At 46.3% G+C, this 26,496-nt stretch overlaps 1 protein-coding gene and 1 long non-coding RNA gene across 7 annotated transcripts in view; one reads left to right on the top strand and one right to left on the bottom strand.

Annotated features, from left to right (window-relative positions):
* ADAMTS9 (ADAM metallopeptidase with thrombospondin type 1 motif 9) overlaps positions 1 to 23,721 on the bottom strand; it is a 139,492-nt gene extending 115,771 nt beyond the window's left edge. For 2 of the 4 annotated variants that reach the window (XM_081852249.1, XM_081852250.1), the window contains exons 1-3: positions 22,051 to 23,720; positions 20,515 to 20,924; positions 16,906 to 17,068 (exon numbers count right to left, since the gene is read on the bottom strand). In XM_081852249.1, coding sequence (XP_081708375.1) covers positions 16,906 to 17,068; positions 20,515 to 20,924; positions 22,051 to 22,156 — 679 coding nt within the window. In that variant the 5' untranslated portion in view covers positions 22,157 to 23,720. Of the gene's footprint in view, positions 1 to 9,857; positions 9,992 to 16,905; positions 17,069 to 20,514; positions 20,925 to 22,050 lie in introns of those variants that run through there. The other 2 variants (XM_081852251.1, XM_081852253.1) reach the window with 2 other exon arrangements.
* The window catches only part of LOC309337359, a 28,019-nt gene continuing 20,380 nt past the window's right edge, over positions 18,858 to 26,496 (top strand). For 2 of the 3 annotated variants that reach the window (XR_014154205.1, XR_014154206.1), the window contains exon 1: positions 18,883 to 19,107. This is a non-coding gene — a long non-coding RNA (uncharacterized lncRNA). Of the gene's footprint in view, positions 19,108 to 26,496 lie in introns of all 3 variants that reach the window. The other variant, XR_014154207.1, reaches the window with a different exon arrangement.

The following is a 26,496-nucleotide window of genomic DNA, read 5'->3' as shown; positions in this document are numbered from 1 at the left end:
CTTAACCCGAGGTACCACTGTACTTCAACTTCCCGGAAGAAGTCACATTGATATCAGATGTCATAGAACAGACTGTTTGGTAGGAAAAGCCTGTATTGCTCCTGAAGTCTAAGCAAGGAAAATTTCCACCCTCTTCCTGGATCTGCTTCTATGCTCTCAACCAAGCAGCCTGCCCCACCAAGAATTACAAACACTGAACTTCGACACAACATTCTTAGTATACTCAGAAATGTTTGTCCAAGCATTTGTTGTTTTATTTTTTTATGTAACTATCGCATGTCACATGCTCTAATGCCAACAACAGTATATCGCAGTGCAAGCGTGTTAAATGGTTTGAGGGCGAAATAAAAACAACATTACAGAAAAACCCAACACTGAAACTTTTGCTACCATTTCATCTCCATGCCAGACAAAAGTCCTCACCTGCAATATTCTGCATGCCAGAGTATTAATTATTATTGCTATTAATTAATGATGATCATAATTTTAATGTAACTTGTTAGTTACCTAATACCAAAGAAAAAAGTCTCTAAGCGACATACAAAAAATTAAGAGTCAAAGGCACAGTGGAAACACAAAATGTTTGGTTAGTACTGCTATGGCACAACAGGAGGTCCAGTAAAAATCTGGAAATCCTAAAGGCTAGTTGCAGCTTCATCACCCAATTTGAGGACATAAAGGTTAAAACTGCCCCAGGGTATTGTGCACCTTGCGACCCTTTCCTCCTCAACACATTTACCTTCCTCCGTCTACCTGAGTCTGGACAGCAACAGCAGGCAAGAGAAGAAGATGAATGAGAGCAGGTGTGGTCAACCTTTTCAGGGTTTTGAGGGCTCCATTTCCATGGGAAAGGATGTTCTCATGAAAATCCATCAGCATTATCCCGTGAATTATTCCCACTATACACATTAGCTCAGGACCACAATACCTCAAGGACCGCCTCTTTCCATATGAACCTACCCAGACCCTGAGCTTATCTTCTGAGACCTTCCTTTCTGTACCTCCTCCTTGAGAGTTCTGGAGGGTGGCAACATGAGAACGGGCCTTCTCTGCAGTGGCTCTCCATCTGTGGAATTCTCTCCCCAGGGAAGTTTGCCTGGCACCTTGATTATACACCTTAAGGCGTGAGGCAAAATTGTTTCTCTTTAACCAGGCATTTGGTTGATGCGATTTATATCCTATGCTCTTTTAAAATGTGGGTTTGGGGGGGGTATTGGTTGTTGTTTTTATTTTCATTAGGTATTTTTGTGGTTTTATATCTTGATTTTATTCTGTGAATCGCCCTGAGACCCCCAGGTATAGGGCAGTATATAAATTCAATAAAATAAATAAACAATTTTTTATATGCAGTTTCCCCTTAACAGAATGCATTTTTGCACGTTATTTTCCACAAATATACACATTTATAGGCACACCAGTATCTGCAGTTTTGTAAACAATAGTTAGCTGGAGAACTGCGCCGCAAAACCTGGATAAGTATGAATTCTGAAGGACAGCTGTATTCCAATGTGTGTTACTGTACAGTGGTACCTTGGGTTAAGAACTTAATTCGTTCTGGAGGTCCGTTCTTAACCTGAAACTGTTCTTAACCTGAAGCACCACTTTAGCTAATGGGGCCTCCTGCTGCAACTGTGCCGCCGCCGCATGATTTCTGTTCTCATTCTGAAGCAAAGTTCTTAACCCGAGGTACTATTTCTGGGTTAGCGGAGTCTGTAACCTGAAGCGTATGTAACCTGAAGTGTCTGTAACCCGAGGTACCACTGTACTGGAAAAGGCAAATTAGGAAGGTTTGCCTTCAAATGTCGAATTTCTCCCTAATCTGGGCGCTCTACAGGAAGTGTGAAGGCTGTAGCCTAACTCAATGCTTCAGATCATGTCAAGGTGTAGCTATTCCCTCAAGGTGAGGATGCAGCGCCAGTATAAGCCAGAAGGCCACAAAACGGATTTATCAGGGAAGGAAGAAGTGCATTTTCCCGCTTCCTGTCACTCAAGGGCACTATAGGAGGTGACAGCACCATGGCACACAACTCTGAAAATCCTGGCTAGGTGGAACTAGTCCTAGATCACCCATAACAACAAAGGTGTCTTTTCAGTTCAGCTTATCTCTAAATGCACCCATTATAAATAAGTTTCCATGATTTCAAAAGACCCTTTGATTAAAACTAATGAAAGCTGCTATGGCTGGAGATAGTGGAAACCAAAGCTCTATTGCCACTGGAATTTAAAAAAAGAGAAAAAAATTGCTCCCAGCTACATAGTACGAGTTGCAGTAACCCAAGCTCCTCATATTCTGCTAATGTGTTTCAACCTTGACTTCATGGGGGGCTTTTACGAAGAGTTCCATTTCTTATGCCCAGTCAAGTGCACACAGCCAACAAAGGCACCCAACTCAGGTCGATGCTTTCTCAAAGTGGACTCTGAAACTGATAACATTTCACGAAGGCAAGGCTGGAAAGAAATATGCCAGCGCTCCCTGCTACTCCCCGTCCTTTTCGAAGGATTCCACTCAAGCACGCTTCTCGGAGTTATTTCTTTATTTCAAGCATTTACACCAAATCCTTTCTATGGGGATGCGTTCAAAGACGCTAAGCGGTAGCGTTTGTGTTGCACGCCCCCCATCTCCGAGGAGTGTGAGATTCCAGGGGTTCCAAGCCTTTACCCTGGAGTTCATGTTTCTTTTTGGAATGAGGCACAGCGGAGACTGCGGTGTCTTTAGGATATATGGTTTATTTACACATATATAAATCGTGAACCCACGATGGAGGGGTTCACAGCATGAACACCCCAAAAGGGTCTTGTTTCTCATTGGATTCAAACAGAAATCTGACATGGCGCTCTCTCTCTCACTCTCTCTGCCTGCTGCTTTGCTTCTACGTCACACCAGTGCAAACTCTCCACTCCAAACTCTGGCTTTTGCCCTTCTGAATATCTGCGAGTTGAGGGAGAGGCCCCACCCATTTGCCGTCTCCCACAGAGCCCCTTCCTTGGTTCCCCTTACACCTCAACAGCAGGCTAGCCTGCCTATTCCAAGAATCGGAAGCCTTGATTAGATTGTAACTCTTGCTGGATCCAGGAATTAGAGGGGTCTCTGAATACAGCCTACTTTTCCCGCCCCACGGCATCCAAGTTTATATTTGGGGAGGAAAGAGAGCGGTGACTAAACAGTGGACGTGTAGAGTAATTAAAAATTTCTGGGAGATGATATATAATGAATTGAAAAAAATGTTTAAAATAACTTTTGCTAAAAAAAGCCAGAAGCCTTTTTATTTGGAATTACAGGTACCGAGATACCAAAGGACCAGAAAATTCATGGACACAACAACAACCACACAGATGCTACTAGCCCAGAGATGGAAGGAAGAAACAACCCCGACTAGAGAAGAATGGCAAACCAAGTTGATGGGCTATGCCGAAATGGCAAAATTAACTGGGATGCTCAGAAATCAAGAAGACAAAAACTTTAAAAAAGAATGGGAAAAGTTTATGATTTATTTAAGAGACCACTGCAAGCAAGTTAAAACACCGACAGGATTTTAACCACACTTGTAAAATAACAGAAAGGATGGATAAGTTATAAGGATAAAAAATTGGATAAATATTGATATGCAGTTGTAAATATTATCATTAGGACCCATGGAAGGGATGGGAAGTCAGAAGATTCAGAGATGTTTGTAATTTCTTTACATTATTTAAAATCAAATAAAAAAATTATGAAAAAGAGAGGTGACTAAACAAAATATCACTTAAGTGGAAACCTAAGTGGAATTACATCTTTACCGCTCCACCTCCCCCGATTCTTGCTTCTTTCAATCAAATGCTGTTTGAATTGCAAACCACATCCGACACACACACATATCCTGAAATCTGCCAGCTATTTCTCCATGCAGTTAAGCCTCAGTGAAGAGGGTTCTTGGAAGTGCAGAAGAGAAAAAGGATCTCAGACCAAGCCCTTACTTTTGGTCTCCCCTCCACCTTATCAGCCACTGCTGAGAGGCGAAGAAAGACTTTGGCGTCAGATCCTATATGTTCTCCCAGAGGCTGGCACTGTGCTGAGAACCATTTCAGCTTCTTGCCACCACGGTGAGAATCGGCGGAAGTCCTTTCCTTCCTTGATTACAACCCCTTTACCTCTTCTCAAGGAGGCGAGGTCTCTGGTCACCTTTCCTAGCCACAAACGAAATGTGCAGCGTTAGGTCGCTGGAGCGGTCAAGCCTTTGTGGAACTATGACACATCAGGATTGAAATTGACCTCAGATCTAATCTGCTGCAATCCCTGCCCTCACCACAGCTGCTTTAAAAGGCACAAGAAGTGCAAGGCACCTCACATTCCACTTGGAAAAAAGGAGGAAAAGTTGGCCCCAGACAACTGCTTTCATTTCCCATTTTGACATATGAGAAATCCACCCTTATCAGTTGCTGCAGCCAGAGGCAGACCCCACCGCAATCCCAAACAAAGGTCAGGGGGGAAGTGGTGTGGTGCACGATGAGGGCAACTTGGATTACATTTCTTTTGGGGGGGTGGGAATCGTTAAGGTGAGGCCAGGAAGGAAACCGAGTAAGCCCAAGGAAAGGTCAACTGATAAGAAAACAAGAGTTTAAAACCATTCATGACATTGAGAAGGAAATACCAGAAACAGCTAATTAAAAATACAGCCTCTGAATGCAATAAAAAAAAAAAAGGAAGAGAGCATGCAGAATTGGGAAAAAAAATAAAATCAATCGATCAAGACAGAGAAGCAGCCTGAGATTGCAAGGTACTTGCAAACGTGACAACAATCACATATGAAGGTATTCCATAGGTATTCCACACTTCGTTTGGTAAGCAAGGCCGGCACAGAATGGTTCCTAAGGCTGGTTTTCCCTGACACTTTCCCCCCCTTGACACTGGCTGACTCATTCACAATCTACAAGTTTCTGAACACCAGCCATAGGTTTTGTAATCAGGAACTGAGCAGGACTTTCTGTGCCTTGTATCTCACATGCAAGCCCAGTATTACTGACTAGAGATATCTGGGGCTTCAACAAGGGGCATCATACATACAAAGGATGTGTAGCACTCTACTGACCTATGACCCTCCTCTTGTACTAGTGCAGGCATAGGCAAACTCGGCCCTCCAGATGTTTTTGGACCACAACTCCCATGATCCCTATCTAACAGGACCAGTGGTCAGGGACAATGGGAATTGTAGTCCCAAAACATCTGGAGGGCTGGAGTTTGCCTATTCCTGTACTAGAGAAACCCCTGAGAAAGGGGAATACCTACCACTAAAGTTACCTCAGAAGTAAGAGGGGGTGTGACTGTACTCAATGGCTCGTGGGTTCCCTGCTCAGCGCTTCCACAACAAGTTTAAATACTGCTTGTAGCATACTGATCCTGTGTCACCTAGTCACCCACTAGTCCAGCTTATTTTCCCCAAACCTCTCTACAGACAGGCCCTTGGACTACCAGAACCTTAAAATCCTCTTTGGATGCCCTCTATGGTCCTTTTAAATAATTTAGGTAATGTGGGCCTCTGTTCTTTTTTAAAACAACAACAACCCTGAAGGAGCTCTTTTTTCTCTAATTGCCTTGTATGAATGTTACAAAGTTTATGAGGCCTTCTTGGTTGTGTCACAACCTTTGGAAGTTTGGTTGGTGGCAGTGACAGGGAGGACCTTGTCTGTGATGGAACACTTATTGTGGGGATATGACCCCTTCTGAGCTTAGCCAAACTCTATCATTATTAACGTTCAGTAACTATTAAGATGACATTTATGTTCCCTAGCCTTTGCTGCTTAGTCCCAGTACATTATTTCATTTCATTTCAACTCTGCCTGGGTTTTATTCTGGATTCTAACTCTTCAGTGTTGCTATATCGTAAACATAGCAAATATGTTTTTAATTTTGGGTGTGTGGCAAGTTCTGTATTGTTGTTATTTATGTGGGATTGCCCCCCTTTTCTAATTGTTTGATCTTTTTCACTTTGTACAGTCAGCTGCAACTTACGTGAGGATTACATTCTGGGGTTTGCACCTAAAGCCAAAATCGTGCATAGTCAAAACCCATCGGGTTCAATGGTGGTTGGGATTGCCCAAGCAATTTTTCCTGGAACCCTGCCCTCCTTTCTTATTGTTATTTTTATTCTTTGCCAAGCACATAAAGCTGAAGGCACACAAGTTAAATGTGCCTAAGTTGTGGACTTGTTGCAGTTCATTGTTGTTGTTGTTTTAATTATTTATTGCAAGCAGCCCAGAAAACTTTATGTTATACAGCAGAATACAAATGTATATACTCAGGGCTGCCAACTTGAATAAAATATTGGGTGGGTGGGTGGGTGCATCAGGTAAGCCCCACCCTGCATAACCAATCACAAGACACGACTCACACACACCATTTGAACAGCAATGCCTATCAACTTTGGGCATGTAACAGAAGAACGTTAAGAAGAGCATCTGGTCCAGTATCCTGCTCTCACAGTGGATGAACAGTTGCCTGGGGGAAAACAGCAAGCATGATTCAGGCACAACAGCACTCTCCCTTCCTATGGTTTCCAGCAACTGATAAGGCTCTTTGGCTTCCATCAGTGGAATGGGGAGAAGCCAAGAACCCCTTTTCCCTTTGCACTCCCCGAAATCTGCTCCAGAGGTTTGGGGGAGCCACCAAAGAAGTATGGTAGGGGTTGCAGGGGCCTGCAAGGTGTAAAGGGGCTATTGCTAAACATCACCTCCCTTTCCGTTCCGGTGATGGAATCCTCTACTGGTGGCAAAAGCTTTCTGCCAGTGAAGGAATGCCAACTGGGTACAGCTATCAAGGATCAGAAAACCAATTTCATATAACATCATCTTACCTTGTTTGGAAGCCACTGACCTGGTTCAGATTAAGGAAACTATAGTTAACTGTGGCTTGTATGTGGAAAGGGAGCTATAAAGAAGCTGTACGTGAAGCTAGTGCACATCTTGGCTTATCAAACTCAGATTTTGTGGTCCAAATTTGGACAGTATATGCTAGATTTTAGGGCATCCTGCAATTCTGGAAAACAGTTGGACCATAATGACAACAGTTATCATCCACCAGGAATGAGAAAGCCAAGGGTTCACCAGGCCATAATGTCTTTCCTATAAGTAGATTTGGAGGGGGGAAACCCCACCTGTAGTATAAAAATCTAGGAACAATGGATGCTGCCTCAGGCCATCTAGTCTATGCTGACTGGCAGTGGCTCCCCAAGATATGAGGCAGGGTTCCTCCACAGCCCTACCTGGAAGTGCCAGGGTCCCTCTGTATGCAGAACAGATGAGTGATGTCGCTTTCCTGGCATGGAATACTTGGGACACATTGTAAGAAAATACGTGCAGAACTCTTAACCAGGAACGATGAGAGTGTTATGAAACAAGCATCCGGCATTTTACAACAGCATGACTCGGTAGCATTTTATGACCTTTTCCGCTCCAAAGGGTCACACCTCCTGCCCTTGAAACTATTCTCCACCTCCTCCTCTCCCACAAGTCAAGCGAGCATCCGAACTATCGAGCCAATCTCTTTTTTTCCTCCGTCTCGTTCTCAAGCCCACCCTCCTCCGTGGCTCACAGGAAAGACGAGGCTCCCAAGTTCTGCAGTGCTTCCTTTCTTTATTAAAGATTATTTTTAAGTTCCCAGTCCCTCCTTCTTCCTTCGCTTCCCTGCCCACATCCCCTCCCCACAATAACTGGAAATGTTTAGATCAAATGTTATTTGAAGCTGGGATCTGAAAGGCCAACTCAACAGGGATGCTGGCACACACCAGCAGAGAAAGCACTCGAAGTTGCCTCTGATTAGAGGAGCGCTAAGCGACACAAAACCCTGCACACTGGTGCTGCTGTCTTGAACCTTCTGCATCACAATCCCGTTTAAATAGCCTATCCTTTTTGGTCAAGGTTGAAGGTGCATGGAACTGGGGGAGGGGAAACTGCTTAACATTTCAGCAAGACCTGCTGAAGCTGAACACCACACAATTTTTTAAAATGTGGCAAGAGTTGTGGTTCAGTGGCAGAGCATCCACAAGGCCTCAGATTCAATCTCTGGCATTCTGAGGACAAGCTAGGAAAGCACACCTTTCAGGATGAGGCTGTAGCTCAATGTTAGGGCGTCCTCGGTTGAATACCAGGTCTCCCCAGGCTGGGAAGCACTCCTGTCTAAAACCCTGGAGAGCTACTGCTAAGCTTGAAAGGCCAATGTGTCCATTTTAGTCTAAGGCTAAGTCCCTATGAAACAACAGGGAGCTGGTTGGCCAGTCAGTGTTGTAGATAGTACTGAGCCAACGGCCTGACTCTGGTAAAGAAAAGCCCCCTATATCTGGCATGTACACTATTGGTTTCTCTGGACCTTGGCCCCTTAGCCCAATCTCAAGCTCCACAATCACTGTGATACACAAATGGAGATCTCACACAAGTGATTTTAACCATTCATTTCAATGTTTGGCCAGCTCTCTTGTGTATTAGCTTTCTCCCAAATCAGGGTTGCTGGGCTGAAAGCCAGAGAACATATACGTGCCTTTAGATCTCCCAATGCAGCAGGAGATCAGAAGTTCTGCGATGTCTCCTGCTCATTCCCTCTATGTCCCTATTGCCCAGCCCCCTCCCAGGCTTGCTGTGTGGCATACCTGGGACTCTGACAACATTGGGGAGGAGGGATGGATGAAGTGTCCCACTGAGACACGTGTTGGAAGGAATCAGGAAATGGCCTGTTAAGCCATGCATGAGAGGAGAGGAAGGAAGGGGGGGAGGGAGTTCGGTCTGGAGGATTGGGAATGTGATCAGTGATTTTGTGTGAGTCATGGGAAATTCACCAGGACGTGGTGTTTCGCAGCACCTTGGAAGAAGAGGCAAAGAGAAATAACTTCTTGAGTGCAAGTGATGTTCCAAACAAAGACTAATTTCCCTTGCGAGGTCCCCGTTCTTATACGCTATCTAAAATAATCATCGTGTTTAAGAAATATTTACTGGATACTGGTACTCAGAAACCCTCATTTCCAGTTAAGCTACACTAAGCTCTTCCCTGTCTCACAGAGCTTAGCTATTAAGAATGCGGCTTGCAGATCTCTCCGCAAGTTTTGCCATTTTTATCCTTGAGCCACTTGCTGCAAAAGTTGTGGCGTTTATGCAACTGTTTGCTCCGGTAATGCTGTAAAAGCTAACCCAAGCGTCCCACTGGAACACAGCTGAGCTTCAAAGACTCCACGAGATTATTTCTTTTCTCTCTGGTTGGCTGGCAACTGTGACTGATGGAGTCGGCCCGCATAAAAGGACCGGGGCGAGCCAAGTTGCAATGATGAAGCTGACAATAGCCCCCGCCAGCCCCCCAATCCTCTTTTGATGGCAAGCCACTCTCTCCAAATAGAAAGGTCAGAGCAGGGGAGTATGAGCAAAGGAGCACACTGCCTCCCATACATCTTCAAGGCGGCTGACACCAGCACAAGAAGATACACTGCGATGATCATAGGAAATGATGAATAGCAATGCAGGCATCTTCTGGAGAAGAGGGAACGTAAGAACATAGGAACCTGCCTTGTCAGACCACTGTCCTAGCTCAGCATTGCCTGGCAGCAGCTCTCCATGGATTCAGGCAGTCTCTCTGGAGATCTGGGACCTTCTGCATGCAAAACAGATGCACTACCACTGAGCTATGGATCTGAACCTTATCCTACTGAATCTTCAATCAAGTAACACAAAATGGTTGAGTCTTCCTTGGGGTTACTAAAGAAAGCCAAGCAATGGGAGGCTAGTTAGAAGATGGCCCTCATTATCCTCCCCAGATGTGTGGACCACTGGATCACTGAATGGAGGGAGATTAACAGGAGCATCCCCAAACAAGTTTTTTTTTTTTTCAGGGTCCCTCCAACTACCTTTGATTCAGCGGAATCCATGCTCTGCTGATCCACTCTCCCAAGGGTTGCTGATCAAATGTGCCAGATCCCATGGTTCCTTCCAACTGTTCTGAGTCTCCAGCATCTGATCTCCAAGAAGGGAGCAGAGACAGCTGGAAGAGAGAAACCAGAGGGGCATAGTCCAGCAGCAACCTTTGGAAGAACAAACAATAAAAAGCCTTGTCAGAGGTACCGTTCTCTTGAGAAGTCAGCCCTTCTTACACCTCTAGGCGAGTGTTGCTAATTGGGGCCCCAAGAAAAATTTAAAGGGGGGGAAAAAAACCTGGATGTACATTTCCAAAAACAAATAAAATAAAACCCACATACAGCAAGTGTTTTGTGTTGTGTAGGCTTCAATAATAATAATAATAATAATAATAATAATAATAATAATAATTTATACCCCGCCCATCTGGCTGAGTCTCCCCAGCCACTCTGAGCGGCTCCCAATCAAGTGTTAAAAACAGCACAGCATTAAATATTAAAAACTTCCCTAAACAGGGCTGCTTTCAAATGTCTTTTAAAGGTAGGATAGCTGCTTATTTCCTTCACATCTGAAGGCAGGTGTTCCACAGGGTGGGTGCCACTACCAAGAAGGCCCTCTGTCTGGTTCCTTGTAACCTCACTTCTCGCAGCGAGGGAACCGCCAGAAGGCCCTCGGCGCTGGATCTCAGTGTCCAGGCTGAACAATGGGGGTGGAGATGCTCCTTCAGGTATACTTACTTATGATGCAAGTAATGGGCCCTGCCTGCTAGCCTGCTCCCTAAAATATCACTGGTTTGCTCATTTCTATATATAGGGTGCCTACATTCTGCATGGACTGCATGCATGGTCCATATAGCATATATTCAACACAAAAACTAGCGACAATTTGTTGTTGACACAGCTGGACATATAAAGGGCCCCATCACCTTCAGTAGCTTACAGCCTCATCAAACCTAAATCCAGCCCTGGCTGGGCGATATCTGGTTTTCAACATTGTGATACATCGATATATCACAATGTCTGAAATAAGGATGGAGCTACACAGAGTCAATGGCTGGCTTCATGGTTTTCCCCACATTGTGATTTTTCCTGGCAGGAGAGAGCTGAGCTGGCAGAGATAAAAGGGGCTGCAGGAATCAAGAGAAGCACTGGCTGGCTTCACAGTTTTCCCCGCATTGTGATTTTTACATAGCACACATACCATGATTCATGATATATTGCCATATCAAAAATTATGAAACTGGTATCACAATATGGACCGGTTTTGGTTGATTTACAGTGGTACCTCTGGATGCGAACGGGATCCGTTCCGGAGCCCTGTTCGCATCCAGAAGCGAACGCAACCCGCGTCCACGCATCACAATTTGCCGCTTCCGTGCATGCACGTCATTTTGACTGTCTGCGCATGTGGCGAAACCCAGAAGTAATGTGCTCTGTTACTTCTGGGTTGCCGCAACGCGCAACCTGAAAATACTTATCCCGAAGCTACTTCAACCTGAGGTATGACTGTATTGACATATCGCCCAGCCCTACTGATTGCCATTAAGACACCTCTCATGCTTTCTCTAGTTCTCTTCAGCCAGTGAGTACCTTGGGTTAAGAACTTAATTCGTTCTGGAGGTCCGTTCTTAACCTGAAACTGTTCTTAACCTGAAGCACCACTTTAGCTAATGGGGCCTCCCGCTGCCGCAGCGCCGCCAGAGCACGATTTCTGTTCTCATCCTGAAGCAAAGTTCTTAACCCGAGGTATTATTTCTGGGTTAGCAGAGTCTGTAACCTGAAGCGTATGTAACCTGAAGCATATGTAACCCGAGGTACCACTGTATTAAATTAACATGGGGTGGGTGCTCCATGGGAGGGGCGAGTGTTAACTCCACCCCCACTACTATTCCACCTGCCTCCCCCATGAACTGAAGGAGCGTTGACTGAAGTGGGGAGCCCCATGTACTTGTGGAAGGTCCCCAAACTGGAAAAATCAGGATTCTAACATGAGGAGCCTCCTCTGCTCTTGAGGGCGGTGGAATCCCAAGTGGGGAGAATGTTGTTACCCTCATCTCCAGCATGTGAGCTTCCTTTGGCTGCTGTAAGAACAGGAAGCTAGATGGGCCTGTGGTCTGATCCTGCAGGGCTTTCCTTATGCAAATCCCTGCTCCAGGATTTCGGCTTCCAACTCATGGCAGGCGATCGGAACGAGTGGTGGACAGCAGAGCTGGCAAGCTTACTCCCCACAGCCTTCTCACATGTTAACGCAACTCCTAGCAAGGGGTTTTGCCTCACCCACTCGCTTTACCCCGAATACTAATTTTTGCACTACTAGTTCCAGTCAACTGGAATCAAATGAATTCCTGCTTCAAGCCCGCTACACACAAATCAACATGAAAGATTAACGATAAAGAAAAACCACAACAAAGCAGCTATGATTAAGATGATGGCCTGGGCAAAAGACTACCTGCCCACAACACAAAGAGAATTAGCTCGGGATGAGTGCTGTGGCAGATGCCTGGACCTTGAGAGCCAAATAGCGTTTAAAAGCACATCAAAACAATGAACGTCATCTCTGAGAGGAATAGTACACAGACATCTGGCACAGGATATTAATACATAAAATATCACAAGAGAAACTGTGGGAAGCAACTATGGTAAGTTGGGGGGAAAGAAGTCTCTTTACAATGTTGGCATAAATAGATTCCGTTACAGGTTTGTGAAGTTCTATATAAAAATATTGGAAACGAGGTATTGAGAGTGGTTTAGGAATCAAAGCAATGTTTATTATTAAGATAGTGTTTCATAAGAATTGCAAGAGCAGTGGAGGCAGCTGTTAACCCTTTTCCTGTAGTATGGGAACATCATGTACTTTATTTTCTCTGTTTATGCGATTACAAAGACGTGTGCAAGTATAGATTTGTTTTCAAATTTTGCATTATTTCATTCTTTACTGTGTATTGGCAAACTGTTCTCTCCAACCCCCATTCCCCCCTAATAATTGCTAGGAGGGAAATTGTATGCCAGAATATTCCACTTGAGTATTGGAATGGGTAACAACGGATTAAAAACAAAAAGTTGTTTTTTAAAAAGTCTATCTTCATTTGAAATTATCTATAAATGCCCACAGCTTCCAGAGGTACATATCTCCTGGAGTATATCTCCTGGGTACAACCATATAAAATCGATATTAATTAAATCATTTTCATAATTGTCAATCAGCTTGAACTTGAACCATGTATTGAGCTAGGTTTGATTTTAAAAAGGATTGGTGCTGAATTCAATGACTGGGAATGCAAATACAGCACAATATGGGAAGTAAGAAAGAAGTGACCAAGCTGCATTAGAAAAAGGGCGGAAACGTCTCTCCCCCCCCCCCCCGGCAACACAAACATTCATAGTGAAGGCAAATGATCAGCTTCATTACGCCTTAGTGATATTCTCACATACTGTATTGCCCCAAATATAAGCCACAACCAAATATAAACCAAACCTTTAAAATTCGGGGGGCGGGGGAGAGAAAAAGACAATACTCGAATATAAGATGACCACATGGCGGCGACCACATGGTCCAAGCAAAATAATGTGGCAATATAGGACCAACATGGCGCACTGGGAAATGAAGGGGGCCTGCAGAAGAGGCCCCAACACTCCTCCAAAGTGCCAGCCTTACACAGTGCAGCTGGGGGAGGTGGCCCACCCGGGCACCCGCAACCCACCGCCAGCTGCCCCCTCCATGCTGGGTGGGCCCTAACAGCAGCAGTGGGGGCCGACTGGGCAAGAAGAGACATTCTGTGGAGGGCGCAGCTCGCCTCACACAGCACCAGGTAGGCGTCCCCTGCTACGTTAACAGCGGTGGGACAGGCAGAGGGGGATCGCATGGCAGTGGCAGCACGGCAGCCCCCGCCGGCACTCGCCATCCCACCGCTCCTGGCACTGGGCGGGCACCCCCCCCCCCGACAGCAGAGGCCCACAGCGGGAAGCGGCGGCACTGGTGGCCGGCCACCAGTAATCCGCCACCCCGTTTGCTAGGGCTCCAGCAGCAGTTACAAGGCTTGGGAGCAGCGGGCAGGCTGTGCGTCATTGCCCCATGCTCCCGCCCACTTTGCCAGCAGCCTCCCCCCCCCCTCGCTCTGACAGCTCAGGGGAGGCTTGGGAGCGGCGGACGAGGCAGGCACCATTGTCCCGCACCCCCAACAGCCCTCTGGTGGCATCCTAGGCTGTTTCAGCAGCGATATCATAAGGCCGTGAATATAAGCCACACTTTAACTTTTCACTGTCAGAATTGGGGGGGGGGGGAAGTGTGGCTTATATTCGGGCCAATACGGTAGTATGGTTGCATATAAACAAACCCCTATGCGCATCTTAAACATGTTTGAGGTCAAGGGATAGCCCCCTCCCTGGCCACTGATTCATCTGCCAGTCATGCTTTTCACTTCCATGCTCAGTGAGCACAAAGGACCTGAGACATGTACTGATGTATGCAAACAGGGCTTCTTCTGTAGGACCCAGAAAGACCCTTGCAAGAGGTTGTTTTATGTGCATAGCTAGAACACGCATGGGAGGCCTCTTTACCAGCTCACCAAACACACTGCTACAGGGAGGTGTGGTGAGCAGTCTCAGGGAACAGCCACCCTCTCCATGTGGCATTTAAACATGTGAGAGGTTTGCCTGACCACCCCCAGCATGGTATTTGACAAGCTGGAATCATGTTACGAATAGCAATCAAAGATGGCACCTGGAGCAGAAGAGAGGGGACCTGGAACAAGAGAGACTTAAGTTATTTCACAGGCAAAATTCTGACACAATCTTACTCAGTGTGAGGGCCAGCACTGGGGGTTTCAGGTTCAGTATTCATTCTGCAGAAGCCCACATTTAAAGCACTTATTCCGCATTGAGAGTCATGGCTTCCTTGCCAAATAATCCCAGCAACTGTAGTTTGTGTCTCCAAACACCTCACAGCTCCCAAATCTCTCCTGTTCCGGGTTGCCTCTCTCCTGCATGGCATGGACAGCACACAACCCGAGAAAACAAACAACAGCTACACTAGAATGTGTGGCTGCCGTTGCACTAGGCCAAAATGCGCCCAGGCAGTTGGAATACAGGGACAGTAAAAAGTAAATTTCAGTGGTATCTCGGGTTAAGTACTTAATTCGTTCTGGAGGTCCGTTCTTAACCTGAAACTGTTCTTAACCTGAAGCACCACTTTAGCTAATGGGGCCTCCCGCTGCCACAGCACCGCCGGAGCACGATTTCTGTTCTCATCCTGAAGCAAAGTTCTTAACCTGAGGTACTATTTCTGGGTTAGCGGAGTCTGTAACCTGAAGCGTATGTAACCTGAAGCGTATGTAACCCGAGGTACCACTGTACTGGATGCAAACAGACACGCAGAGAGAAAAAGACATGTTGTGTTGAAGTTGGGGCAGGGGGAATCTAGTTATAGACAGTGTGTGTTTGTGCTGATCATGCCATGGTTCAACCCTTGTATGAGACAGTTGCATATTCCTGTATTGAAGGGGTTCAAGGATTCTGTAATAACAGCAAAGCGCAACGTAAGTCAATGGCATCCCTGCTCCCCAAATATATGTGGACACACACACAAAAATCCATACATGTGTTTTAGGCAAATATGGCTCTTCATGCCTCTCTCATAAATGCGCGGATGTATTGCAATGAGGCAACTGGCAAGAACATTGTAATTGTCTCCTGGCACAGCGATGGATGGTTCCCCCCATGCAAACCCGCTACGGATATTTACGCCGGATGCTGGTGAAGCGTGTGAGATGAGAGTGGAGCAGGGCCTGTGACCAAGAGGTCTCATTTGAAATGTTTTGCAAGGTTCTACAGGCCTTTATCGTTAAGTGGTAATCTTACTCTCAGCTCTTGTCTTCCAAATCAGTGCATAAGATTATGTATGGTGTGAATAAAGTGGACCTTTACCTAATAATAGAACTCAGTGACATCCATTGAAGCTAAATCTTGGAAGAGCTAGAACAGATGTAAGAACAAAAGGCAAAAGAAAGTAAGGCTATCAAGAGCCCACCATGGCTATGATGTATCTCCACTGTTGGAGGCAGGGCTCTCCTTACGTTCTTATGTTAATGAAAGTAGCAACACCAGCCTGCAATGCATTAACTGTATCTTCAGTTTTAAGCAGGTATCATAGAGTTGTAAAGTTGGAAGGGACACCAAGGGTCATAAATAAATTTATTTATGTATTTATTCTTATAAGTAAATGTAACGTAAAGGTAAAGGACCCCTGGACGGTTAAGTCCAGTCAAAGGCGACTATGGGGTTGTGGCGCTCATTTTGCTTTCAGGCAGAGGGAGCCGGCGTTTGTCCACAGACAGCTTTCCGGTTCATGTGGCCAGCGTGACGAAACCGCTTCTGGCACAACAGAACACCGTGACAGAAACCAGAGCACATGGAAACACCATCTACCTTCCTGCCGGAGCGGTACCTATTTATCTACTTGTGTGCTTTCAAACTGCTAGGTAGGCAAGAGCTTGGACAGAGCAAGGGGAGCTCACCCTGTTGTGCGGATTTGAACCGCCAACCTTCTGTCGGCAAGCCCATGATGCTCAGTGGTTTAGACCACAGCGCCACCCGCATCCCTTACTTACATTATAAGTAAATGTATTTGTGCACAAACACTATGAGAGAGAAGGCCGAAGGAGCTCTCCCCTTCCCTCCTACCTGAGTTTCATGCAATATTGTGCCCTTGTAGTTTGAAGGAGAAAAGGGGCACAGCTCCACAAGCAGTGCAAAACAAAAAAGGGAAAATTCAAGCACAAGAGATGAAAGGCAGACCTGAAAGGAGCTGAGCTTTGCCTTGGGGCAATCAATAAAGCTAGAGCCCAAAGCCAACTCAGCTGAGCCACGCGACTAGATTATCCATTCTAGGGATATATTCTTAGAAGTAAGCAGCCCACATCCATCAGTTCTTCATCCCCGATTTAGGATTCCAATCCTCGTGGGCTACCTTGGATGGTTTCAAAATTATTCTTACCTCCTGCAAACTCAATGCTAAAGGTCAGGGGAAAGCAAAATATGGGATTACCTGAAGTGTCGCAAGTCTGCTTGTCCCTTGGCACGGCTGTCGGAGGTGCGCTGTGTCTGTAGACCACATGTGGCTTTTTGTGCTCTTCTGCATACTCTTGCTGGTCAGACAGTATCAGCGGCTCTACAAAATACTCTCCATCATGAGACCTGAACGTGCCGAGCTGAGAAGGAATGAAAACAATACCATGAAGCTTCCAACAGAGATGTCAAGGAGGGAGAAGATTCAAAGACTTTGAAACAGGGCAGAAGGGGGCAAAAGAGGACAGGACTCCTTACCTTTCAGAGGTTTGAAGAAGGGATTCCAACAGGCATGGCTTGCATCATCATCATCACCATCATTTTATTATTTATAACCCACCCATCTGGCTGAGTTGCCCCTGCCACTCTGGGTGGCTTCCAAAACATATGAAAACATCTGGCCACCCTGTTTCTAAACTCCTGCTAAGAATGGGAATTTTTGCACAAAGGCTGCATTTGCATGACTGTCTTTGGTACACATGACATGTACAGTATTTGCTTTGCATCCTCGGCTCCTTCCTAAGATTCCTTAAGGTGAATACTACGTGACGTGTTTGAAGGCCTGCAGAGCAGGGATGAGGAAACTGCATGCCTCTAGACATCGCTGAACTGCAACTCCCATCATCCCCAACAACTGGTCGTGCTGGCTGGGGTTGATGGGAGTTGGAGTCCACCAGCATCTGGAGACCACACCAGTTCCCCACCCTGGCCACAGAGGAACAACGTCCACTTGCAGCTCCTTGAATATAAACTCAACGGCCAGAAAGAATCTTAGGTACCACAATGAAGTAGAAAGCAGATGACTTTGTCCTGATCTTTGACTCCTTGAACTGTTTAAAAAATTGTGCAAACCACACACTAACTACCACTGGGGTGCAATCAAATGAGCAAGCCAGCAGGAGGGAATTTCTCAGATGTTCTGCTTTTACTCATCACAGAGTTCTCCCTGGCCACAAGCTGCACCTTCAGGTATTTATGTATTCTGCTGTATTGTTTTTAATATTCAGTTGGAAGCAGCCCAGAGTGGCTGCGGAAACCCAGCCAGATGGGCGGGGTATAAATAAATTATTACTACTACTACTACTACTACTACTTTTTCTGGACCAACCGGCAGCACTGGGCATGGATGAGTGAACTGAGAGAGAAACTTCTCTTTTCTCAGGCTGGATTCCTATTAGAACCTAAAAAAGAGTCAAGAAGAGCCTGCTGGATCAGCCCAATGGCCCATCCAGTCCAAGCATCCTGTTTTCACAGTGGCCACCTGGATGCCTGTGGGAAGCCAGGATTCGAACACAGGAGCACTCTCCCCTCCTGCAGTTTCCAGCAAGTGGAATTACTGCCCTCATCCATGGAGGCACAGAAGAGCCATCAGAGCCCTCTTCTCCATGAATTCATCTAAAAGAAACCTCTTTTAAGGTCCAGGTTGGTGGTCATCATCACTGCCTCCTTCGGGAGGGAGTTCCATATGCACTGAGTGAAGAAGCACTTTGCTTCATCTGTCCCGAACCTTCCAACATGCAGCTTTGTCGGACGTCTTATTTGTAGGTTATCATCCTGGATTTCTCAAACACGATCAAGATTGGAGGTGGCACAAGAGATCACATCTCAGGAACACTTAAAGACACTCGCTGCAGAGGTGGTCCCTCTTATGCATCCAATCAAGTTACAAATAGGGCCCTGCTCAGTCCCATTCCCACCATTCCCCACAGGGGCTTGTGGAGGGAAGATCTCTCTTGACGTCTTCCTTGCCTTTCCACCTTAAGTTTCCAGCGGGCTGAAGAGGCTGGGAAGTTCCTGGACTCCCTTAAGGTCGATCCCAGTAGGAAAGCACAGTGCCTGAGCTCAGTTAGGAAAATGAGTGTTATTTCCCCTCCTCTTCTGGTAAGCCATGCTTGTCTAGAGGGCTGGCAGAACACACTCCCACCCCCTGGTGGCTCTTTCCGCAGAGCCCTGGGCCCTCCCTCCCCTCCACTGCCTCCGCCCCCTAAGCATCAGAACATCACAACAACAACAATGGCACAGAGGTTTACTACAACTGCGCAAGCAGAATCTTGGAGGAAAGGAGCATGGTTTTGCGGGGGGGAGAAAACGGGCTACCTGTCACTGCATCCCTTTCCCACCTCTGATGTACACCTGTGGGGCACTGCCCCAGGCAACCCCAACACCAGGACAGTTCTGCCTGGTAAGTATGGCTAAAACTTAGCTGCTTGCAGCTCTCTCTCTCTCTGGAACAGAGGGGGGATTGGGGAGGGGGAAGAAAAGCAAAACCTCTCATCTTTTTTCTTCCCCTTGCAACTGGGACAGAAAGCTGATGAGCGTCAGGTTTTGACAGCAGGACCCAAAGCTTTCTTACAAATTCTTAAAACAGGACTTCTTCCAAGTGGGGAAATGACAGCTTAATCAAATTACTCTTTCGGTGCTCTGAAAGCTGGGAACCGTACCGCAAGCCCACCTACTGGATCAAAGTAGCAGTATCTATCCTGACTATATACCCCCATCCTTGGGCAGGCTTCCTTAGCAAGAACTGCGCACACTGTCTGACACCATGCCATGCTTTTCAACTTAAAACCTGTTAAACTAGAGAGGAGCCCTGCCGGCTTTAAGGACACTTTTCAAGAAACTTCCAAGTTGCAGAGCTGTAGAGCAGTAAACTTTCGTCCCTAGGGGGAGCGAGGGGGGAAGAAAAGGGGAAAACACACGCTGCTTCTATTTGTCTCCTTCCACCTTAAATGGCTCTCGGGCTCAGAGCACCACCCTTGTTTGGGGTTCTTCTGACTGCGAATCCTCCTCCCACCAAACCCACCCATCTGCCCCCTCCTCCAAAAAGCCGCCTGGGGTAACCCCACCTCCCAGCTTCCTCTCCCATCGCAATCCCAGCCTCACGTCAGAGCCCTGCAGTTCCCCTGTTAAGTCTCCTTGGCTGGACACTGCTCATGTGTTTGTCAATGGGAATAGGAGGGAGAGAAGGACTTGGCTCTAATGACCTTTGGGAGAGAAAAAAACCCCAGAATTTGCTAATGGTCACTGCTTGTTCCTGGCAGATCCTTGCCCCCCCCCCCCCGCAACCCTCCTTTCTCCCTCCCCGCATTGCTTTTCCCTCTTCCCCATCAATCAAAACGAGCTCTCCTCAAAAGTGAATCCTTTGATTTTTTATCTACTGCTCTAGCCTCGGAACACAATGGCAATTCCTTAACTTCTGTATCGCTTTTTTAAAAAAAGAGTGCTTTGTAAATAAGGCGGGGGGGGGAGGGAGAGATGCTGAAGGAAGGAAAGCAGCCAGTTCTGATATCCATCAGCAAACAACTTTTAACAAACAGGAGTTTTGCTTTGTTTAAAAGTCTTATCTTTAACTTCAGCACTCCTCCTACATGCAGGCAGGTTCCAATAGCCCCACGGGGCAAGGATGTTTAAAAAAAGTGTGACATAATCCCAAGCATCCCCAATTGTGGTTCAAAATCAAGGGCTGAGAATGAATTCCTTCCACCCCACCCCACCCCTGCCCCTATAAACAACAAGAGGGGCTGTCCATCTTGTGACAACAAAACTCCATCCACAGTCAAGACCAGCAAAGGAAGGCCACTTAACTTACCATCCCAGAGCAGAGGCTGATGACTGCTGTGTGCTGGGGCTCGGTATTGACATGTCCTTTGTAGAAACAGTGCTTAATGTCACTTTCCTCCTCCTCAGTGTAAAAGTTTGTTTGGTTAACCTCAGGTACTCCCAGGAGGCTGACAGTGAAGAGAGGAGCAATAAATCCCGAATGGGCTGTAAGGTTGAAAAAGAAGTGTTGCCCAAAGGCTGTGAGCCTATAGTGCGCTTGGACGGCACTGGAAGATGGGGAGGAGGAGGAGGTAGCATCTGGGCCCCAGGCCTCAGCGTCCAAATGGAGACTCCGCTTCTTCCTTCGAAAGTGGACCTTGGGAGGGAAGGGCTCCCCAAACTCATTCACCCGGGTGGGGGTCACTATCTCGTACTCACTCAGAGTCTCCAGCAGTTTAGCTGTCGAGAGGGAACAAAACAGATCCCCTGTGAGCGGATGCAAGTGTGTGCGTCTGTGCACTATACAATATTATTTCCACCCTGTGGGTCTGTGAGAAATCCAGTACCAAGGGAAACCAGCAACTGCCCCATAGAGGGGTCATTTCCTTATCTGTGGGAAAGACACAGTAAGTGACTGTGGAAGGTGCTTTTTCTGAACACTGCCCATCTTTCTCCCTTGCCTCATTCACTTGAAATATCTGATGTGCATTCTGCAAACGCTCACAAAGGTAAAGGAGGCTGGCAGTTTAGAGCAATAGGGCAGAGGCTGCCTGTGAGGGGGGAAAAAAACTTTCCGCTCTTATGTAACCACGCTAAGCACTGCGAACAGCACATGCACTCAGCAGCAATTGCAAAAACGGGATGTAAAATTCCTTAACCACCGCAAAATGCACACAGGTATATATGAATGTATGTGCACCGGAAGGTTGACATCTCCTAAAACCCTATGCGGCTCTGGAAAGAAAGCACTTAGTTCTGGGCCACTGCAAACAGCATCCTTCTGAGGCTGAGCCAAGCAGTTCAGTTCAGCCCAAGGAAACGTTCGGGAGGTGAACGAATTAACAGGTTTGCTAACAGGAGCTCCCTTCCCCCCGCCCTCCCCAATGCAAAACTTTTGCCTTTAAACACTGAGCAGAAAAAGAGCCGACCGAAATGTCCAGCTGTTTGCAGCAGAAGTACACATGGCACAAGTGCTGGAGTTTTAGGTTTTGTGTTGGTTTTTTTTTTTTTTATTAAAAAAAAATGTTTAGGGAGGCTGCTTTCCAGCCACAGGCAGCGAAAGAGAAAAGCAAAGCAGGCTGAACTCCCGACAGCAATGTTGCGGGGCTGCAAGTGTTTCGAAATCTTAAGCACAGCATACATATATTTGTAGGCGGAGCTGCTAGCAGACTGGATACGTCTGGAGCTCCAATTGCTTAGGAACGCTTTCTGCGCTTTGCCTCCCCGCGTTGAAAAGAAAAGCGTGACACCCCCTTCAGCCCACCCCGCCACGAGCAAAGCAGTGCCAAACTTAAAAAGAAAAAGAAAATGATTTTTATTTTATTTTATTAAAAAAGAAATTATTTCAGGCGCTGCTGTATCTTACCTTGTGTCAGATGCAACCTTTCCTTCCTTGCTGCTGCACCGGCTACATTCAAGAAGTCTTGCAGGAAGAGCGTGCTTAATCCCACTGCCCATAACACAAGCTGCATGGTGGTTTGTGCCGCTCCGTTGCAGCGGGTCAGCCTTTCCACACCCCCGTTTCGTCCCCTTCTTTCGCCTTCTTGCTGCTTGGAGGTGGGGGGGGGGGAGCGAGGAGAGCGGGGGGGGGGTTGTTGGAGCCAAAACTTCAGAGAGAGCTTTTTCCCCCACTCTCCTTGGCTGCCTCCCCTCCTCCCTCCCTCTCTCCTTCTTCCCTCCCTCCCTCTCTCCCTCCCTCCTCCTCCACCTCCCGCAACTTCACTTTTATTAAACGTGGGGATCCCTCCGATCCGAGTCGCTTTCTGCTGCGGCCACCACTGCCCGCTCTGGAGAGTTGTTGATCGGCAGGAGCGGAAAGACTCGAGCGCGGTGGATCGGGTGCACCATAGTGCAGGGAAGAGGGGCTGGCGTGCGGGGAGGGGGGGGCGGGAAAGACGCCGCTGCACTTTTGGTGGGCTGCCTCCTTTGCTCTCCCACCCACCCCTCTCTCCCTCTCCCCCCCGTTTGCCTGCCGGACTAGAGAGTGCTTGGGAACCACTTTAGGATACCGGAGTAGGGGCGGGATCGCAGAGATCAAATGCCCGGAGATCCCGCCTCCCTTTAAGGAGGGGATTGAGAGAGAAGGAGTTGGTTGCGTGCGTGCGTCCGTGTCCCCCGCGTTACTTGCGAGAAGAGTGTCCCGCAGCGAGGCTCTGGGTTCGCCTTTCCAAATGAAATGTTGGTTCTTGCAGGTTCGGGTGGAAATCGAAAGGGCTGGGCCTCCTTCCGAAACCGAGCCCAAAAGGCACGAGAGATCCGAGATCTTAAGCTTTTGGAAGAGCAATCAGGGCCGGGGTTGGGGGTGGGGGTGGTTGAATTATGCAGCCTGGGCTGCCAATAAATGTGGCACAATATAATCATTTCCACAAAAAGTTTTTAGTGGCCGGCTCTTCGGTTTCCTTTTGTGCACTCCTCCTTCGTCACTCACTCTCTCTCTCTCTCTCTCTGTCTCTCTCTCTCCACCCCTGTCTGCTGAAAGCCAAAACTGCCCGCTTGAATTACTCCCCTTCTCTATAATTTGTTTTCTTCCAAAAAGAAGAAGAAGGAAGCTACTTTGAAAAGTATAGGCGGCAGCAGGCAAGGTTCGCACCTATTTATCGTCCCTTGGACTGAGAGTTAATCTGGAACAATCGCGCGTATTATTAACACTTTATGGAGTGTGGAAAAACCCTTTGTCGATTCCTTTGATACTGAGAGAGAAAGAAGGGGGGGGGGAGAGGTCACCAGCCACAATAATCTTACCTTTCTCCCTTGGTTTTTTGTTTATTCTCTGCTTATTGGGATTTTTTTGTTGTTAGTTTTTCTTAGTGAAACCGCAGGACCTCTTGCAAAGTATTTAGAACAAGATATACTTCCTTGGAAGTAAGCCCCATTCATTGTGATTTACTCCGGAGTAAACTTCCACAACATGAGTTGCCTAATTCAAAGGAAGCCAAAGTTCACACTTGATAGGGTGATCCTATGGCCCAGCTAGGTGCTGCCACTATACCTATAGGAACCTACAGTGATATCACCACAATACCAATACATATGTGGCCCCAATCAAAAGCTGGCGACAGCTCCCACATATGGCACCAGTGGAACACCAAGGTGATGCCACTCAAACCAGAATAATACAGAATGGTAGTTAATGATGGATTAAAGCAGGCATAGACAAACTTGGCCCTCCAGATGTGTTGGGACTACAACTCCCATCATCCCTGACCACTGGTCCTGTTAGCTAGGGGTGATGGGAGTTGTAGTCCCAAAACATCTGGAGGGCCGAGTTTGCCTATGCCTGAATTAAACAGCCATCGCTTCCCCCAAGGAATCCTGAGAACTGTAGTTTGTTAAACATGCTGAGAGTTGTTTGGAGACCCCAATTCCCCCCGCAGTGCTGTAATTCCCAGAGTTCCATGTGAAAAGAGATTGTCTGTTAAAACCATTCTGAGGATTGTAACTCAGAGGGGAATGGGGGGGGGGGTCTTCTAGCAAGTCCCGGCACCTTTAACCACCTACAGCTCCCAGAATCCTTTGGGGGAAACAGTAGAGTGCTTTAAAATGCATGATGTTAACAGAACCAGGAGTTTGGCTTCTTAAAAACCCTCTTCGTGTGTTAGTTGTGTGAAGGGGCAACATGGACACAAAATGGCTGTGGTGGGGCCTCGTGTTTAGTCCCACCCCTAAGGCTGTGCAGCTCCTCTGCCCACCTCACATTGTTGAGGGTTAACTTCCGAGGTGGGGAACCTTCCTCTCTGTGTAGATTCCCTGTGTGATGTGATATATATATATATATATATATATATATATATATATACACACAATTTTATCTTCAACAAAATCATTATCACATATAGCATATATAGATCCCCCTCCCTGCTCCAATGGCTTCCTTCAGTTGCCCCTTCTCATTCTTTAAATATTGCTTGTCCTGCCTAAGTTGTTGTACCTTAATTTTGTAATCTTTTAATTAAATATTGTTATATTCTTACCATTTTATGCCCTATTTCCCAAGTCACATCTTATGTTTTATTATTTACTCCTTTATTGTCTCTTAACTTTTTTTGTTTATTTTCTTAATTGTAAGTGTTTACTCAAACCCTGCTTGTGAGTCCACTTCTTTGCAATGTTTCTGTAGATACACCATAAACGGTTCCCAGTCCTTTTTAAAGTCTCTTATTGTCCTTGTCTCTTAGTTTTCCAGTAAGTTTCACCATTTCAGCATATTCCATCAGCTTTTCTTGCCATTCTTCTTTCGTTGTTATCTTGTCGTCTTTCCATCTGGGGGCTAGTTAGTAGCATCCTACCCGCTGTTGTAGAGTTTCTTAAGAGTTTCTTCCATTCTTTTGGCAAGTCTTGGCCTGTAATGCCTAACAGAAAAGCTTCTGGTCTTTCCCCAAAAGTTATCTTAAACATTTTTTTTCATTTCATTATAAATCATTTCCCAATAGCTTTTGATTACTTTACAATTCCACTACATGTGGAAAAACGTGCCTTCTTTCTCTTTACATTTCCAACACTTATTAGAACTTGTTCTATACATTTTTTGCTATTTTAACAGATTCCCTGTGTGATTTAGACCCTTGAAAGATCAGAGTCCTAAATCACATGGGGAACCCATGTGGATAGAAAAGGTACGCTCAAAAAGTTAAGCCTCAACATGGGAGAGGTTGGGTGGAGCCATGTAACCTTGGTGACAGGACTAAACCCCTCAAAAAAACCACCCACTTTGCCCTTTCAGGCAAGTAATGGATGAACAGGGCTCTAAATACCCTAATATTACAGACCCTGTCAATGGCTTGCTTTTTCTACCTGCCTAAACTGGAAAAACAACAACAATAGGGTCATCAAGCACTAGACAGACCCCATAGCCCACCAACACAATTCTGGTGTGCTGCGTATAGGTCACAAGTTGAGCAGGTGTGGTTTGATAAGGTTTGCAGCTTCATTGCAGGACAAGGGTCCTATTCATAGGTGCCGTTTCTCATCTTGTAGAGCAGGCCTGAGGGGAGAAAACCTCACTTGCTGAAATTTGCCTTTCTGGGAAACGGTTTCCACCAGCCATTTCAAGCAAGGGTATTTGACCCTCTGCTCTCCGTGGTAAACTTAATGCGGGGGGTGGGGGGGCAGTAAATGGAAGAAAATAAAAGCAGCGAATAAAATACAATGAGAACAAGCAGTATGCAGTCCCAGGCTAGGGTATTTGTTTTTTCTAGTAAATAATCCAAGTTGTACTACACAGAGTTTAGGTAAATCTGTTTTTAGGGTGAAGTTAGGTCAGTAAATTAATGTAACAAGGTTTTTTATCTATATTTTTATGACACACACACACACACACACACACACACAAACACACACACTACAGTGCTATTTCTCTAGAAAAAGAGGTGCCAGAACTCACCATGAACACCTCCCTTGTTCTCTGAAAATGGCAATGGAACTGAGAAGTGTTGGAACTGAGTTCCCTTGAGTTCTGGCTGAAAAAAGCCATTGGGGATAGGGGAGAAATTCATTTCAATTCAAGGAGAAGCTACCAAATCTGCATCTTCCAAGACAATATGGGAATCATAACACAGCTACCTTTCAAAATTTGCTCTTTGAATTTTACAGTGCAGATCTCCTGCTAGGTAACGTGCACAATAATTCACGCAGAGCAAGGAGTGCATTAGAATGCATACATTACTGAATGTATATTAGGGGAAATAGCATTGGAAAATGTGTGTATTAGGAAAAAATAGCACCAAAACGCTGATGAATTTTCTAGAGGACTTTTAAAAATGTGAATTGGTGTGGAAATATGGAGAACTGAAGATTGGAAACATGAGAAACATGG

Source organism: Podarcis erhardii, assembly GCF_964252035.2.
Source record: "Podarcis erhardii genome assembly, chromosome: 2".
Lineage (NCBI taxonomy): Eukaryota > Metazoa > Chordata > Lepidosauria > Squamata > Lacertidae > Podarcis > Podarcis erhardii.
Note: the sequence above shows the minus strand (reverse complement) of the source record. Positions and strands in the feature narration are given on the sequence as shown.